The sequence below is a fragment of the Propithecus coquereli genome, unplaced genomic scaffold, assembly GCF_000956105.1.
Source record: "Propithecus coquereli isolate 6110/MARCELLA unplaced genomic scaffold, Pcoq_1.0 Scaffold235, whole genome shotgun sequence".
NCBI lineage: Eukaryota > Metazoa > Chordata > Mammalia > Primates > Indriidae > Propithecus > Propithecus coquereli.
The window spans coordinates 928,218-946,489 of record NW_012147897.1 but is presented as its reverse complement, the minus strand read 5'-3'; the positions used below and the strand labels follow the sequence as shown (position 1 = coordinate 946,489).

Here is an 18,272-nt window from a genome sequence, read left to right as displayed (position 1 = left end):
TATTTGAGGGTAGGGCCCAATAGCTAAATTTCTGCTTTTACAGAGCATGGGTGTACTTTCATTTCTTTAGGGAAGTCATCCATTTCTTCCATTCTGTCTCCTTCCTTCAGGCCTGGCCTGTCTGCATTGATTAGCTGCGTGACTTTGGAGGCCACTTTGCTGCCTCTGAACAATGAATCACAATTGCATGCTCACAGATCCAGATGCTAGCAGGGGCATTGCCAGAAGAGAGTGTGTGTCTGCTGTTCCCTCCTCCTGGGAAAGAGCCCACAGTACGGAGTCTCCCTCATGGTTTATCCACCCAATTCCCGCATCCAAGACTTGTTCAGTGGAGTGACAGAGGGAACACATAGGCCCAGAATTGTGTTCAGATTTCAGCTGCTCATTGGTGCTGCTCAACAATAAAGTGGGAATATCCCACCTTGAAACCAGATGCATTCAGCGTCTTCACAGTTGTGCCAACAATGCCTGTCAGAACTCCTGCCCTGGTGAGAAAGATGACTAGGAAACCTCTCATATTTCCAATTCTGATTTACAGGATTCTACAAATGTAAAAGCAACTTAGCAGAACTCAAAATTTTATTTTATCTTATACCTAAGTTAAAACTCAGATAGTATCATGTGCCGTACATTCCGAATGTCTGACAGGTACAGGACACACTAAAAAAAGGAAGAGGTGATTGAGATACAAAAGCTAAATAGACAAAAACATTCTCCCTGTATTTGGAAAGAAGGCAATAAGACCAAGAGAAATGGTTATAAAACATGGAGAGTAATTTGAGTATGTTGCCCCCAGCTAGGGCAGGGTTATCTCTCAGCACACATACAAAGCCATCAATCTTAGCACACAGCAGAGAGGAAACAGAGGATTCATACAGACTGAGGAAATAAATGGCAGATGTTACAAAGGAAGCAATATAACATGGTAGTTTAGTAACTGTATTCAATTATCAAATTTAATTTCAAATCTTGGCACAGGACCCACAAGTTTGTGGCTTAGTTAAGTTCCCTTGTTAATATAAGCTTCATTTCTCTCACCTGTAATGAGGAGACAAAAATGGCACCTACCTCATAAAATTGTAAATATCATATAAAACCCATAAAGCACACGTAGTAGTGCCCAGAACATTGTAAGCACACAAGATGTGTTTGTAGGCATTATTATTAAGGGCTTATATAAATTTCTAGGTAATGCATAATAAATCAGCTGTGAGGACTGTAGCAAGCCCTGCCTTTCATAAATTGTCAACTTCGTTTTCCCCTTTTTAAAAGTTGTGCATGTCAGCTAAACAAATACCTCCATAATAAGGACATTTAGAAAGTAGGGAGAAAACTAAATCATTAGTAATTTGAGCACATTTTATCCAAGGCATACACTATTTTTCAAGTAAGTTACAGTCATGTATCTTTATTGTTTTTCTTTACGCTATAAGCATGTTTTGTTTTATAGCAGTCTTTAAACCACATAATATTCCATTAATATGTATTATTCCACAGAATATTCTATGAAGTAGATGGACCATACTTTAGTTTACTATTCCAGCCAGAGAAAAGCACTAATGTGCTTGTGGGAAACTGGAATTAAGCTATTGTTAGGAAATAATTGTATAAATCAAGCCAGTATGGATAAGAGGAAGTGCAGTGGTAAGGGTCACTTGCCTTCCGCAGCCTGAAGGTCCTTGTCACAGCTGATCTTGAACAAAGCCAGCACCCGTGTTCGGATCTGTTTGGTCTTGGCACCGTAGATGATGGGGTTGATCACAGGAGGCAGCAGCAGGTAGATATCACCCATGATAACGTGCACAATGGGATCAAGGCTGTTTCCAAAGCGGTGCACCACTGAGAGGCCAATGAGTGGCACATAGAAGGCCAATACCACTCCAATGTGTGACACACAGGTCCCAAAAGCCCTAGCTCTCTCTGCCTTGGAAGGCAGTTGAAGAACTGTTCGTATTATAAGAAAATAGGACAAGGAGATGAACATGACATCCACGCCCATAACCAGAAGAATGGCAGTAAGACCGTAGACCACATTGGGCAATGTGTCTCCATGGGCCAACTTCATCACATCCTGGTGCAGACAATAGGAGTGTGAGAGCACGTTGGAGTGGCAGAAGGCCAGCCGCTTGATAAGCAGAGGCAGTGGGAAAAAGAAGAGGGACCCACGGACCAGGGCCACCATGCCAATCTGGGCTGTTACTGTATTGTTGAGCACTGCGGCATGGCGCAGTGGGTGGCAGATGGCCACATAACGGTCAAAGGCCATGGCCAGCAGGATGGTGGATTCAATGGCAGAGAGGGCATGAATAAAGAACATCTGGGCAATGCAGGCCTCAAAGCTAATCTCCCGGGAGTCAAACCAGAAGAGGGCGAGGATCTTGGGCATGGTGGATGTGGATAAGGCCAGATCAATGGCTGCCAGCATGCAGAGGAAGAGGTACATGGGAGCGTGCAGACTGCGCTCTGTTCTAACGATGAAGACCACGATGCAATTTCCAAACACTGCCACGGCATACATTGAAAGGAGAGGGAAGCCGATCCAGAAATGGGCTTCCTCCAGTCCTGGGATACCGATAAGCACAAAGGTGGCATGTGTGAAGTTGCAGGAACTCATAGCTGGCACTAAGGAGGTGGGACTGGTGAGGGTACGTTGCACGGGCAATCTGCAGGGACATGGAACACAATCAGAGTCCCCTGTACACCTGGGCTGAGCATCCCAGCTCTCTCTCACCTCCTGTCTCTTCCCATTCCCACTTAAGCTCTCTCATAAGCTCTGAGGCCCTTTTCCAAAGGGGGAAATGTGACAACTTAAATTCATTTTTCAATCACTACTGTCAATGCCCATTCAATATTTTAAAAGGAAACCTGGGATGACTAATGCTTATCTCAAAATGAAGATGTCCCAAATTCCCTCGGACTCTTACTCCTGGTCCATATCTTCATTGTCTAAATACTGGGTATCCCTTTTCTCAGATAACTGTTAAGAGATACCCTATTGTGGACCCCTTCAGATAGGATTGTCTTCTTCCCTCCCTCACTCTCTTCCTTCCTCTCCCACTTTTTCACTTATTAATTCATTCTATAAGAATTTACTTATATGACCTACTATGTACAAGGCTATTTTCTAGGTGCTACTGGTACAGAGTTGAAAGACATTTCCCTTGCTCTCTAGATGGGTTGCCTCAGGTAGAAAATAGACAAATAACCAATATATTAGAGTACTGTGGTGAATGTTAGCATAAGGTGTGCAGTTAATGAACGAACAGGAGGAGAGGCATGAGCCGAGGAATCTTCCTGGAAAAGATGATCCTTCTGTTTAGTCTTGAAACATGAGTAGAAATTAGAGAAGGGAATAATGGATGTTCTAAGGCAGTGGGAATAGGAGACCCATCAGACTCTGCTAGGTGCCCTAGGTTCCCTGCTCTTTAGGGCTAATTGTTTCTAAATAGCCAGTGACTTGGCTGTGAGAAACAGAGGCTCTGACGCTTGGAAATAAACTCTGCAGGTGTCTTCATTGATTGTATTCAGGTTAACCGGTTTATCCCTCCAAGGATTCTTCTTCACACCTCCCCTGGGTCCTTACTGCAGCTGGAAAAAGGCCCTTTGATTTGGCCTTAGTGGTGAGAGTTTAGAGACCAGTGATCTTAAAACACAGTGTGCCAAAATGAGTACTAAAAGATTTGAATTGGATTCTTCCCATCTTGGGTAAGCAAGGAAGAACCGATCCAGGGTTCAAAGGTGACAAAAGCCACACTTATGGCCTCTATTTGCTCTTCTCCATCCTCACAACTTGTACAGACATAACATCCACTCTCCTTGACAAGTAAGATATCCCAAATTTGGCTCTTAGCTGCTGTCAGAACATGAAAAGCCTTTTGGAGGCAAATAATTGCAACCTTCAGTGAGATACAAGATAACTTGTATCTTGTATCCATACATCCATCTCCGCATCCATCATAGATACCTTGGGGATGGGAATGCAGGAATCTAAACAAATCATGCATGAAATTATGAGACTAAGCTAAGAAGTCTTCCCTGCAGAAAGGCCGGATTACAAGACCACTGTGTCTAAGAGACATGGGGTTTATGGTGAAGAAAAGGGCAGGCGTGGAGGGGAATGAAGGTGATTACAGTGACATAGTTCCACTTTCTCAAGAACTTTGTGCATGATACTATGCGCAGTGCTGACACAACAGGGGCTCTGTTGGCCACAGAGTCAGATACTTTCTTGACTCCTCTCTCTGCAGAGCACCTTTTCTATTTTTCTGGCACCTACACTTCCTTACTGAAGTCTAAGACTTTGGGCCATCTCTAGCTCATCTTCTAAGGTACTTATCCCAGGACACCATGTTTCCCTCCCATGTTGTCTGGCCTCCTACCTAAAGTTACTCCCGGCTAGACCCAATTCCAGCTTCTCTTTGTGTACGAACATAGCTGCTGCATTCACCTGCATTTCTGGATTGTTAGCTAAGGCTCTGTGACATTTCTTCCTAGCCCATGATGGTGTGGATGGGACTGCAAGGGCTTCTCCCCGTCCCTGCCATAAAGCAGTTTTTGGGGTCTTCATGTCTCTTAGGATGACAGGAGCTTCAGGCTGCCTGACCCCAGGTGAAGGCAAACTCACCTGAGAATGGTGCAGTCCTACTTAGAGAGCATCTGGAACTGATTTCCCCTTCTGTATCAGGCTGTTTTATAACTACTCGGAAGGCCCATGGGAACAGCTGTGGGAGTATGAGCTGAGGCTCCAAGGACTTGGCAGACAGAGGGACAACATCTCCTCGTCTACTTGTGTGCCGCTCTCACAGGCCTCCCACTGTTCCTGTCCAGGGGGAGAAATCCCAAGGAGCCCACTGCCTCTGCTGTCACTCCCACACTCACACATGCAGGTCTCTCGACAATCTGTCCCCTCTCTCCCAGGCTAACTCAGGCTCCCATTGTCAGCCACAGGGCTAGCGTGTTTCCTCATTAGTTACTGCCCTAGCCACAACAGGCACAGTGGGAGAATAGTCATGGTCCTTGGACTCTAGGAGTTTGCATTCTCTCTAAGAATAAAATTAAAAAAAAAAGAAAATGTAGCCCTATAGTTCAAAATGGGGACATGCATGTCTTCATATCTTTCCCTAGGTTTTCTTCTGATTGATAAAACAGCCCTTAAGGTAGGGGAGCCACTTTTTATTGTACCTGTGTTACAGGTGAAGAACAGATGAGATGAAGGCTCCTTGCCTGAGGTCACACAATTAGTTAGTGATATTATTGGCTGGAGAACAAGGTATTCTGACTTTTTAATTATTCACATTCAATAACGCTTAACAAGGGCCTACAATGACATAAGCAAAATAAACTAAAACATAAAACACCTGCACTACCTTCTCCAGAAAGTATCCCCAGTACCTCATGACCCCCTTGTCTCTCTTTCCCAGTGACATGTGCTCCGCATCATGCCCAGCAGGATGTCATTATACTTTACTCAGCACTTTATTCTGCTCTGCCATCCTGTTAAAGTGTGCTCACACGTGAGTCTTACCTTGTCATTGTCACTGTAATCTCTGAAAATAGAGACAGAATTACTTCCTTATCAGTTAGCCACCAAGCATTTATTTAGTCACCTATATCTGACAATGAAGTTAATGCATTCATTGTGTAACACACATATCCCCAATGCTAGTTTTGTTCAGGCATTGTGCTGAGTTCAGGGGCTACAGAGGTGAATAAGACCAAATCTTTGCCTTCAAGGTGTTCACAGGCACCTACACAAACAATCATGAAATAATATGGACGAGCAGTGAATGCCACAGATTTTTATGAGAACTCGAGAGGAGGCATTTATTTAGTAGTGGCATGGGCCCCCAAAGAGGGTATTCAGCAGATAGAAAATTGTGGAGGAAAGAAACAGAATTCTCTGTGGGAGAACTATTAGTAGTGTGGCTTGGCTGGAGGTTAGAGGCAACCCCAAAAGGAAAGAGAGAAATTGGAGAGGTCAGTGGATGTGAGCCAGTGGCAGGTTGCGAACTGAAGAACTTCATCCTGTTGGACTTGGGAGGTGAACACACAGTGATAAGCAGGGACATCACAACTAGACATGTATGCTAGATTGCTATTCTAGAAGCCATTGAGAGGGTGAAATTGGGGAGGATAAGACTGGGTATGCTTATGAATTTAGTTATGCAAGACAGAAACTGAAGATACACAAATTTTCGTCATCTCTCGCATTCAGTTATTCAAAAAATCTTGTCTAGTTTTCCCTCTACAAATATATTGAATGTTTTCTCTTATTTCCATCTTCATCACCACCACCATGTCCAAGTAGCTACAACAGTGGCTGTGTGATTTTTAGAAAAGTACTCGATTCATTTTGAGCTTGTCCACCTTGGTCAGAGCATAACATTTGCTCTGCAACCCACTCATTCTCAAAGTGTCCAAATTACCCACTTACTAGTGATGCAAGTTTCCAGGATTGTTGGACATATGGCTATCTACAGGCTGGCATGCATGGGGTGAGGTGGGGGAGAAAAATCTGCAAAGTGGTGTGATCATCTCAGTTGTCTGGTCCTCAAGATTGAAGTTCCTTCTTCTCTTTCCCATTTTTAGGACTCTGAGTACCTCCACTCTTCTTTTCCAGCCCTATGTTTTCTTTTTCCTTCACGCCTCCCTACCCCATGCAGCCTGTGGAAGCAAACAAACAAACAAAAATCTAGTCTCTAAGCCCTCGTCATCTCAGCTTCCTCATCTTTACATCTTGGACCTGCTTGTAGCTTCTTTGGATTTTTGTTTTGCGTCACTGTGAGTCAGGGCTATGTAAGAAAGATGATCCATGGGGTACAGGTGAGGGAATAGAAGGGGGCAGAAATACACAGAAATAGACTGGCAGTGTATTCAAAATATAAATCACCTCTCTAAAATGGCCTCCTAACATATTTGTTTTTATCTACATTCATTTGTGTCTAGATAAGGCAAGTTTCATGGAAAGAGGATGAAGGAAGACTGCACAAGATTAGGATGAGGCTATATTAGGTCATATGAACTAGAGTGAACTTTTCCTACAGAAGGGCAGCCCCTGGTACTGTATTCTCCAAAGTGTGTAGCCTCGTGAAAATGTATCTGTAGAGACTAAGAGGAACTTTCTGATATTAAAGAACTTTGTTATCTTTTTGTGTGCCTTCCAAATCCTTATGTATGTAAGATGCTGTTTACTTATTCATTAATTTAATAAAGATTAAAAGCTACTATGGGTCCAACACTAGGGATAGCATTTTGGAAACAACAGTGAATAAGACTCAGTCCCTGACCTTGAGAAGTGAGCTCAGAGTCTGCTGTAGGGGAGTACAACACAGAGTGGAAAGGGTTGTAATGAGGAAGAAGGATGAGGTGCTTCAGGAGAACCTGGAAAGGACACCAGGCACGCTGGAGAGGTAGGGGAAAGTCCCTGAAGGAGAGTCACTTCTATTCTAAGTCAGGGGCATGGAGAGAGTGAGAGTACTGTGGGTGAAGGTAACAGTTTGTGCAGAGGCTGGAAAGTGACACAAGGCATTCAGGATTAAGGAAGTATAAGTTGTTGGTTGTGCTTGGAACATTGTACAGAGGGAAACAACAAAGCTTGAGAACCAAATAGAGCCAGATCACTTAAACATTTCATTATTTTTACTATGTGGCAGGCCCTGTTTTAGGGGATGAGAGACAGCATCAGTGAAACAAACTTCTTACCCTCAAAGACCTTGTCTTGTAGTGGGAAGACAAGAAAAGAAATAAACATATATGCAATAGGTTGGGGGATGGAAGTACGAAAACTTGAAAACAAGGCAGGTAAGGATGAGAATGAATACAGATAGGGATTGAAGGAGAAGTGCTGTCATTGCTATTATTATTATAATGTTAAGGGCCTTGTCACAAGGTACACTTGAGGAAAGACCTGCATGGAGTGATGAGGTAAGCCATGTGGGTCTCTGGGGGAAGAACATTCCAGGTGGGGAGAACAGCAAGTATCAACTCCAATGTTGGAGCATACTTGGTGAGCTTAAGAAAATATCTGGAGGCTAGTGTCATAGAGTGTATTTACGGGGAGAGTAGTAGGAGATGAAGTTGGGATGCTGGAGAGAAGTCAGATCATAAAGATTCTTATAAACTATTACAATGACCGTAAATTTTCCCTGGATAAGACAGGAGGCTCTTGGAGCATGTTGAACATTATCTGCCTCATGTATTAAAATAGTCACTCTAACTGCTGTAGGGAAATAGACTAAAGTAAACAGGAAGGTCCACCAGAAGGCTATTATAATATTTCCAGTCCAAGATAATGGCTTGCATCGTGGTAGTAGCAGTAGAGGTGGTGTAAAGTGGTTGAGTTCTGGCTATCACTTTGGGGAAGGAAGCATAATTAGGATTTGCTGACAGGTTGGATGGGCATAGGAGTGACAAAAAAGGCAACAGGTGTAATTTCAAGTGTTTTGACTCAGCAACCTGAAAGGTAGAGTTACTGAGTGAGGGAAAACTGTGGATGACCCTGTATTTCCCTTGATGGGAATATTAGGATATGGTTTTGGACATGTTGAGTCTAAGATAATTATGAGACATTCAAGCAGAGATACTGTTATGTAGGCAGTTGGATAAGTCTCAACTATAGATATTAATTTGGAGTTTGTCAGCATGTAAATCATTTTTAAAGACATGATGCTAGATAAGATGTCAAAGATGGGAGCATGCCAAAGAAAAACATCTGAGAACAAAGTCCTGGGACATTCTAACATACGGAGATAAAGAATAACAATAAATAAGACTGAAAATATTGTTGCAAATATGCTGATTTAACTAATAAATCCTTATTAGTAAATATTCAGTACTGTAGTCACTTACTAAATTCCTTGTAGATATGAATGATTACTTTCTACTTCCTTCCTGGACACAATACCAGCTATAGGGTCCACCTTAAATGAGTGATATCAATATGTCTTTGGAATAAATGCTTTAAAGTTTGGAGAATTAATGGATACATCCAGGGTGAAAATAATTAACTTTCTGGTTAAGCCATTATGAGAAATTATGCCACAAATTTAAAAAGTTCTAAGTAAATGACACAAACTGTAATTCATGTGCAATTCACAGTCATTTTCTGTTTCTGTTGGGGCAGAAAGTTGATGGAGGCCTAAGAGAAAGTCTGAAATATGCTTGAGTCGAAAAAAAATCATCAGGTAGAAATGTATTAATATTTGTGAGGTTTGAAGATTTTTGATTTGGGCTTTTCTGCTCTAATTTGATTGAAAATTTCTAGAGGTTAGAGTTGTGTTTTGTTTTGCTTTGTTAATTTTTTTATTTCTTTATGTTCTCCAGTACAAATTACATGGACTAATATATAAGTATATGTACAATTTATATACCTATATATAGATATACATTATATACATTATAGGCAGCAAGATAGCATTAAAGTTAAGAGAATGAGGGCCCCTGGAGTCAATTTTCAAGGATGCTCTCTGCCACTTACTAGCTATTTAAAGAAGCTACTTAACATTTTATGACTCAATTTTCTCATTGGTAATAGAAGTAACTACCTTATAATGTTATTTTAGATATAAAATGTGTTAATACATGTAAAAAACACTTAGAACTATGACTCGTCAGAGGAAATAATAAATGTTAGTTAAAATTATTATTACAATTAGAAAATACTATTTCTCAGAAAGGAGTGACATTTTCATAATGTGTCACTCTGCTGCAAAGTGGATGAGGTAAGAACAGAAAGGCTACTGGCAGGGATAGAGGGCAAGGGCATTTGGAACAAACGGTGATGAGGAGGAGAAATTCTAGACATAAAGCTTGCAGTTGTTCATCCCTCCAATTTGTATGTTTCCACCTGCTAATCTGTAAAATTAAGTGGTCAAACTAGCTGATGTTCTAAATTGATTTCAACTTTAATTTCAAATGATTATACACTTAGATTTAATGAACACCAGTTTTTTGGCTTTTTGTTTTGTTTTGTTTTTAATTGATAACATGACCTGGAGTAGACCATCTTGAAGTGTCCATCTAGTGCTAGGAATTCTATAATTCTGTTTCTTTGGAATGGAGAATTTTTATCACAGCTCTACGAATCTGTTTTGTCTTCACACTGTAGATGATGGGATTCATTACTGGCGGGATCAGCAGGTAGGTGTTAGCAATCAGAGTGTGTACATAGGCTGGGGCTTGTTTCCCAAATCTGTGAACAAAGGACAGACTGATCAAGGGAATATAGAATACAGCAACAGCCACAATATGGGAGATGCATGTGCTGAAGGTTTTTTTCCTCTCTTCTGAGGATGCAATGCTGAGGACAGTCTTAATGATCAAAACATAAGAAAGGAGGATGAGGACTGAATCCACCCCAACAGTAGAGACCATGGCAGTCAGCCCCACTGCACTGTTGATCCTGGTGTCTGTGCAGGAGAGCTTCATCACATCCGGATGGTAGCAGTAAGAGTGGTGGAGCACGTGGCTGTGGCAGTAGGACAGCCTTTTAAGAAGTGCTACCATTGGTGTCAGCATTAGGGTCCCCCTGACGACAAGTGCTACTCCAATTTGAGCTATCCTGGAGTCAGTTAAAATGGTGGCATACCTAAGGGGATTAGAGATGGCCACAAAATGATCAAAAGCCATGGCCAAAAGCACTGAGGATTCCACGACAGTGAAGAATTTAATAAAGAACATCTGGGACAAGCAGGCATTAAAGCTGATCTCCCGGGCATTGAACCAGAATATACCCAGCATGGTGACCAGAGTGGATATGGACAGGCCAAGATCAGTGGTGGACAGCATGGAGAGGAAATAGTACATGGGCTCGTGGAGGCTGGGCTGAGTGACGATGGTGAAGAGAATCAGGCTGTTTCCTGAGAGGGCAGTTATATAGAGGAAACAGAAGGGAATGGAGATCCAGGTGTGGAAGGCTTCCAGCCCAGGAACACCAGTTAGCAGGAAAATGATGGAAGGGGATGTGGTATTCTGCAAAGCTGACATGCTGTATTAAAAGTACAGAACAAGATGAAAGTCTGAAACAAAAAAGTTACGTGTATTAATCCAATTAAAATAATTTTTTTGAACAGAAAACTGATCGAAAATGACTGCCTATATAATAAGAATATATCAATGGCTCATTTAAATTGATAAAAAGAAATGTAATATTTCAACTGCTATAGTGTGTACCTTGTTTTTTTGAATTTGCCTCAGTGCACAATTTTTTCTTCTCCACGGCCCTTTGCTGACAGCTATGTTGATACCCATGTGACCTTTCCTCTTACTCCTCTAGCCACAGATGATTGAACTAAAAATAGACACTTTACCTCAAATTGGCCAATCCTATTTCATCTTCTCTGGCATTTTTAAACTGTGATGAAGAGTAGCAGATTTGTTTTTCTGTGTAGTTGGCACCAGAGGAAAATACACCGGGGCTGTGGAGCAGAAATGTGGCATTGGTTATAGTGTGGAAAGCAGAGAAGCTTACAGACAATTTGGGAAGCCAGAAAATATTGAGAAAGAGATCATTATAACACCACATGACATATATAAAGTGACAAATAAATGGCTTAGGCACCCATGCGGTAATGTGCAGGTGTTTTCAGCATCTAGCCATTAAAGAGACCCATCCAATGTGTTACCTGCCCTCACATTTGGGAGAGACAGAAAGTTAGAACACAGACCTCCCACCAGGCATCACCTGATATAACATGCTGCCATGTTCAAATGTAGTTGTCTTTTCAATCTGCTTAGAGATAGTTTTCCAGAATGGATTTTCTCCATTTTGTTAAGACATGCTTCTTAGGAAATACCTAATATAATGCTATTGTTTTGCTTTGGAGGGAAAAAAATACAACTTTATTGCAAACACCGTATTTCTTTCTTTCTTTTTCTTTTTTTCCAATGAGCAGAAAATTACAGACTAGGCAGATGAGTATGTATAAGGTGGAAATGGAGGTCTGGGGAAAAACAGAGATGAGGGCTGTGTCTGGAGAGGGATCAATGAATGAGAGGTAGCCAATTTTAGGGTAACTTTTTTTCAGAGTAAAAGAAAGGGTACTGTGTGGCTGACAGGAAGTCTTGATAAATGAGAGAATGGAGGGGAACCTAAATGTTTCTAGACCCACACATTCACCCTGATAAAGTGCCACCTCATGGATCCACTGAAGAAGTCTTAGTTAAAAAAAAAAAAAAGGAAAAAATTTAACTGAAATTAACAGAAAATTAGAGGGAAAAAGAGAAGTGTTAAGTTACATGAGTTGGCCAAATAAGTAAACTATAACTTCAGACTCTGAAGTTTACAGTAATGAGAGTGTCCTCAGGGCAGTGTTGAAAATAATATCAGAAATGTATGATCAAACCTCATAATGGAAATAAGATTAATAGTTAATAATAATGTATCATATATTTCAAAACAGCTATGAAAGTGGATTTTAAATGTTCTCACCACAAAGAAATGATAAATATTTGAGGCGATGGGTATGCTAGTTGGCCTAATTTCATCATTCCACAATACACACACGTATTAAAACACCACATTGTACTCCATATATATACAATTATTTTTCAATTAAAAATAAAATAAAATAATTTAAAAAACAAATCAAAAAACAACAACAAAAAAGAATTAACAGAAACAAAGTGTTCGATAGGTTTGTGGTATTTGGAGAAGGCTTTCTAGAGAAAGCAGTGCTTGAAAGATTTCTGTTTTATATAAGTCAAGAAAAAGAATTCCAAGCCTTTTAGAATACCATATATAAGAGTGTTGAGCAATAATACACTTGCAGCATTTCTTCCCTTGATCTTGCCTTGTGCTCTCATGGAATTTTACTGAGTACCTACTCTTTGTGTGATGCTGTGTTAGAAGTTAAGGGATTATACAAACAAAACCCTTTTAAGGAGTTTATTAACAAGTAAGAGAGAAAGATCAGAATCGTTTTTCAATAGCTTCAATATCTAATGTACAATGATGAATAATAAAACTGGTTATGGAAGTGGAGAAGGCTCCATATATATCAATTAACGCTGGCTACAATGATTTTTATTTCCTATGCAATGATTGAGTTGTAATTTTTGTCATTGAGTTGTAGGAAATTTTATATGTGATCATTTTAAAAAAATTAAACTACTATCTGAATATTTTCTCTTTCATCCTATTTTCTTCATGGCTCCCCTTATATTATTTCAATAATTGAGTTTATTCATTGCCTATTTTCATGTTTTTGGCAGTTTTTTTCTTCCCTTTCTTGCTGAGAGATCATAAACAAAACAAAACAAAACCATAGAGGATAGTTTGGCCTGACCTGTGTTGAGCCTAGCAGAAGAGAACTCAAATTCCTTTCTCCCCCTTACTCTGCAACCGTATCTTCCCACACCCTCCCCTCATTCAAGCTGGACTCAGAGGCAGATGATTCCTTATTCCTTTTCATAGGCAATAACTCCACTTAAGCTCTTGGCCATCCATCACAAACATTTAGTTAAGTTCAGTAGCAAACATACACAATGAGCTCACAGTGTCTTGTGTCAGCACGGAGGATATAAAGCAAGTAAAATAAGAGCGGTTTGGTGCCTGAGAAAACCAAAGAGGTTATCAGGAACTGAAAACCTCATGCTTATAAGGTTGAAAATCTTATCTTTAAATATAAGTTTAGTGGATCTTAACTAAAAATGAAAAGTGACTAATTTTGAACACCTATTACATGCCAGGCACTGTCAGAGAAGTTGGAGACAAAGAGAGAAATGCCCCTAGTTGTGGAGTGCACGAGGATAGGATGTATCTAAGAGGTGAGACAGAGAAATAGTGTGGAGTGAGAGATTTTGAGTGTGTGCATATGTGAACATGTCTGCGTGTGTGTCAAGAGGAATTAGTTTGAAGAAATCTTAACAGAGTATGTGATTTATGACTGTAAAGTTCTGATGGATGGATGTGAGCTTACAAGGATAAAACATAGGACAAGTGTGCTCTCAACAGAGATACCATGACCAGAGATGCGAATGAAGGGATAACACAAACCAGTTTGTTGGACAGCTACAAGAGCATTGGTATATTGGAGCTTTAAATGTAAGACTAGGTGCTGTGGAAGATGAAGCTGGAGAAATCACCAGGGTCAAGTCATGAAAATCTTGAATTCCATGGAAAGGATAATTAACTTAGATTTTAGTGGCAGAGCATCAAAAGCCAAACATTTCCAAATATTTTATGAATAAATAAACAAATCATTCACCATCTCTTAAAATTTAACTCTAACAAAATTCCTTTCCTTCTTTAGTATCTTGTTTAGTACTATTGGTTCCTTTTTTTGCAGTCTAAAACACTCAAGTTTTACTCCAATTCAGTAATGACAACATCCCGCACTTTTCTATAGATATTTTCAACACACTCAGTTCAACCAGGATAGGTTGAACAGCTCTCATAATTGGCCTCTGTGTTTAGACAGTGAGGGAGGGGTATAGGACAGAAACCCTGTTTCCCCCTCAATTTCTTGTCACATCTTTTTTTTTTTTTTCTTTTTGAGACAGAGTCTCACTCTTTCGCCCGGGCTAGAGTGAGTGCTGTGGCGTCAGCCTAGCTCACAGCAACCTCACACTCCTGGGCTCAAGTGATCCTTCTGCCTCAGCCTCCCAAGTAGCTGGGATTACAGGCATGCATCACCATACCCGGCTAATTTTTTCTATATATTTTTAGTTGTCTGATTAATTTCTTTCTATTTTTAGTAGAGACGAGGTCTAGCTCTTGCTCAGGCTGGTTTCGAACTCCTGAGCTCAAACAATCCACCTGCCTCGGCCTCCCAGAGTGCTAGGATTACAGGCGTGAGCCACTGCGCCCGGCCTTGCCACATCTTTTATAAGGACAAAAAAAATTCTTTGAAGAACAATCTGCTTTTGTTTACTGTTCCTTCACCTTTGGGAACAATCTGTATTCTGTCTCTAGTGACTCTCAGAATACCCTCCAACTGATGTCGCCTGTGACTTTCTATACGCTAAGTCTGAAAGTTTAATTTCAGGTTTGTTTTTCTCTCCCTCATCTCAAATTTTGGCAATGTTGACCTCCTCCTCCTTGAAACTTTCTCTTTCATAAGCTTCCATAATTGTTATTCTATTTTTCTTCTCTTATTTGTCAAATAATGTTTTTGTTCTCTGCCTTATAAATTGTGGGGTTCTAAATGAGTCTGCTTTTCTTCTAAGAAGTTCCTCTTCTTGCTTTCCATATAGTCTCCCTGAGATATATTAGTTATTCCCATGGCTTTAAATAGACTTATATCCAGATGACTCATAATTCTACAGTCTAATTATGGCATCTCCTGAGTTCTGTATTTCAAAAGTTGGCAGAATTTTTAAAGCTGTGGCAGTTTCTGGGCTTAACCTTGAAGGTAGTAATGCAACATGGAAATAGAGTAAGACAATCAAAGCCATAATTTAGAAAAACAACCAGCACCAGTTTGAAGAATAAATTAAAACTCTCTGCTTCAAGTGGTGAATAAAAAGTGAATAAAATATCTACCCCTGAGGGACATCTCCATTCATAATCCCTCAGCCACTTCAACCTCAACATGAGCGGACGGACTCCATCCTCCCTCCATTTCCACCCTGGCTCTTTCTCCTGTGTTTCCTTTATCAGCAAAGGACATCGGACTCTAGTAAATCATCTAATTAGAATTGCCCCCCACCAAAACCCACACTCCCATGCACATACACATGCATACACTGCTCTCCCTCTCTCTCATCCCCTACAAACAAATATTCAATAGTTTTCGTTGATTCTACTCCTGAAATATCAAAAACCAGGACATCAGTAGGTCTGTATAACAAGGCTAAGTAATAACAATTTGATGGTAGTGGGTACTTAAAGCTGTATGTCATTGCATTTTCATTGTATTGAAAAAAGAACTAACTGTTTATATCGAAGACTAAAGGGGAACTAATGGATATTATTAGAGTGAGACACTAAAATTCTCCCAAGCTACTTTTTTGTACTGCCTTCACTCTCAAATGTCTGACCCATCCTCTCCAATCTCTATACGCTTTCATTTTCCCTTGTGTGAAATGTGCTATAATCCCTTGATTAATTTTCATACCCATGCAGATCATAATAATGCTCTTCTTTCATTGGACTGTTATGAGCTATATCTTGTGGCTGTCTTTAACTGCTGAATTAGACCATACGGTGTCATCGATATTCTCCAAGTCCTTGCCAATGACATGGCTATTGTGTGTGTGGCCAAACTGAGTAAAGATTCTTGCTCAAACACTAACCAGTTTTGACACCTTGTATGGCAATAATAAAAGAATATTCATAACAATAGCTAACATTTATTGAATACTTGTTCTGTGAACATTACGGTGATAAGTGCTTTATAAACATTCTTTTAATTCTTACTGTAGCACCATGTGGCAAGTATTATTAGATTCACTTGAAATTCCCTTCTTTTAGAAAGAAACAGTATCAGAAGGATTATGAAATATGTACAGGTTCACACACAACTAGTGAATGTCATAGCTGGGATTCTTAACCCAGTTCTTTTCAATTCCAGTGCTCATGATCTGAAAAACTATTGCGTCAATAAAAAAAATCTACAAGTAATGTAAACTTCCTTTGATCCAGTTTCCTCCTTTATAAAATGGGATATATACTGTGTTAATATAGTACCTGGCATGCAGTCGGTGTTCAAAATTGATAATTTTTCATTTTTAGTAAGAATCATTGGGCTTAGAAATGAAGTTCACTGATCATGATAAATACATTAGCGCACTGATTAAACCATTTGACAACTATCAGGTTATCCATTCCATACAAGGAGAACAAAATGCACATTCTCTACATATTTCCTGGGAATAAATAATTCTGCAAATTTTACCATCTTCCTCAGCCCACCATCACATTTATCTAATCTAATTCTTCACATTGTAAGGAAATTATTTCCTGTGGATAAAAAAGCACAAGTCATCTAGAATTAAGCATTTTCACTGAACAGAAACAGTTTTACTTACAGAGCCCATACAACAGTTCCGCCTGTCCTTCTCAGGCTGATTCGGAAGGCTGAGGAGGCTTTAAATTCCAGTAGAGGGCTGAGCTTATAAAAGGACTAATTCCAGCCTTGTTGGAGACAGGCACAGAGCTAGGAGGCCAATTCCTGGTGGTGGTGCTAACTCACTGTGTCTCCAGGGTATGTGGAGGTTCCCAGAAGACTTCTTTTGCCTCCTACAGTCTTTTATTTGTCCCATTATGCAATTAGCCATAATGTGGCACATTATGTGGCTATGTGCTTTATAGGCTGATGTAGCTTTTTGTTTGTGTCCCATTTTATTGAAGAGATTTTTTCTTTAACAGCTTTATTGAGATATAATTCACATACTATAAAATTCAACCATTTATGATAATAGTTTTTAGTAAAGTCACAAAGTTGTACAAAAACCATCATCACAATCTAATTTTGGAAAATTTTCAGCACCCCAGAAAGAAACTACATAATGATTAGCAGACACTCTGAAGAGGATTTTTAAAAAAGTGAAATGCTATACCAACTTGCTAAAAGGCATCTCCTGTTATAACTGTGAGTCACACCCTACCCCATAAGTTCTTAGCATCTGTCATTACTCACGGCAGTACTGTTTCATTAGCCTACCGGTGATTCTTAGCAGCAGCAGCCTCTCTCTTACAACCAGGAAAAGTAACTCATTTAACATCTGTGCATATATCCAGTAAATATTTCATAAGAATGTCCTATATTCCAAACATCACACTATGTGTTGGAGATTGAAGAAAAAAAAAGAATGTAATGTAGTTCTTAGAGTCCAAGGTTTTATTGTAGAAAATAGACAGGTAAAGCAAAAATGATACATTAGTCAATGATGAGATTATCTTAGAGGCATGAAACAAGTGCTTGGTAAATGTAGTGGGCAAAAATCTTGGTTGACAATCTAGGTGTGCAGAAAATACAATTTTATTTACTTTTTCACAATTTGACCTGTTTTCTATTTTAAAGTCCCAGTCCACTAGGCAAAAGAAAATTAATCATTATAATTTGGGGTTCTTCCTACTTGTGTTCAAATCTTGATAATCTTGTATTATACTAAGAAATTAGGGTAGGTGGTTGATGGATTTGGCCAGCGATGTCATCTGATGTGAGGTTACTATTGCTTTTGTTAGTCTTTAGTAGATAGTATGCATAAGTTGCCATAGATCACACATCTTTTCTCCTTATGGCCTCTTTAGATACTCAGATATTCCCACCGTTCCTGGACTGCTCTTGGGCCTATGGATCTTTGAGTCATCACTGATTGCTATCTCTTAC

General features: G+C 39.9%; 1 protein-coding gene across 2 annotated transcripts; it reads right to left on the bottom strand.

Annotated features, from left to right (window-relative positions):
• Nucleotides 1-1,322: 1,322 nt before the first annotated feature.
• LOC105811426 (olfactory receptor 51E2) lies at nucleotides 1,323-17,158 on the bottom strand. 2 transcript variants are annotated; one of them, XM_012645620.1, is made up of 4 exons: nucleotides 16,971-17,059; nucleotides 7,465-7,467; nucleotides 6,861-6,869; nucleotides 1,323-2,649 (listed from the first exon to the last, which is right to left on the bottom strand). In XM_012645620.1, the coding sequence occupies exons 1-4, from the start codon at nucleotides 16,975-16,977 to the stop codon at nucleotides 1,652-1,654; spliced, it is 1,017 nt and encodes a 338-aa protein (XP_012501074.1). In that variant the 5' UTR covers nucleotides 16,978-17,059; the 3' UTR covers nucleotides 1,323-1,651. The 2 variants fall into 2 exon arrangements, with proteins under 2 accessions (XP_012501074.1, XP_012501075.1); XM_012645621.1 differs by lacking the exons at nucleotides 6,861-6,869; nucleotides 7,465-7,467 and having other exon boundaries at nucleotides 1,323-2,663; nucleotides 16,969-17,158.
• Between the last annotated feature and the right edge of the window lie 1,114 nt (nucleotides 17,159-18,272).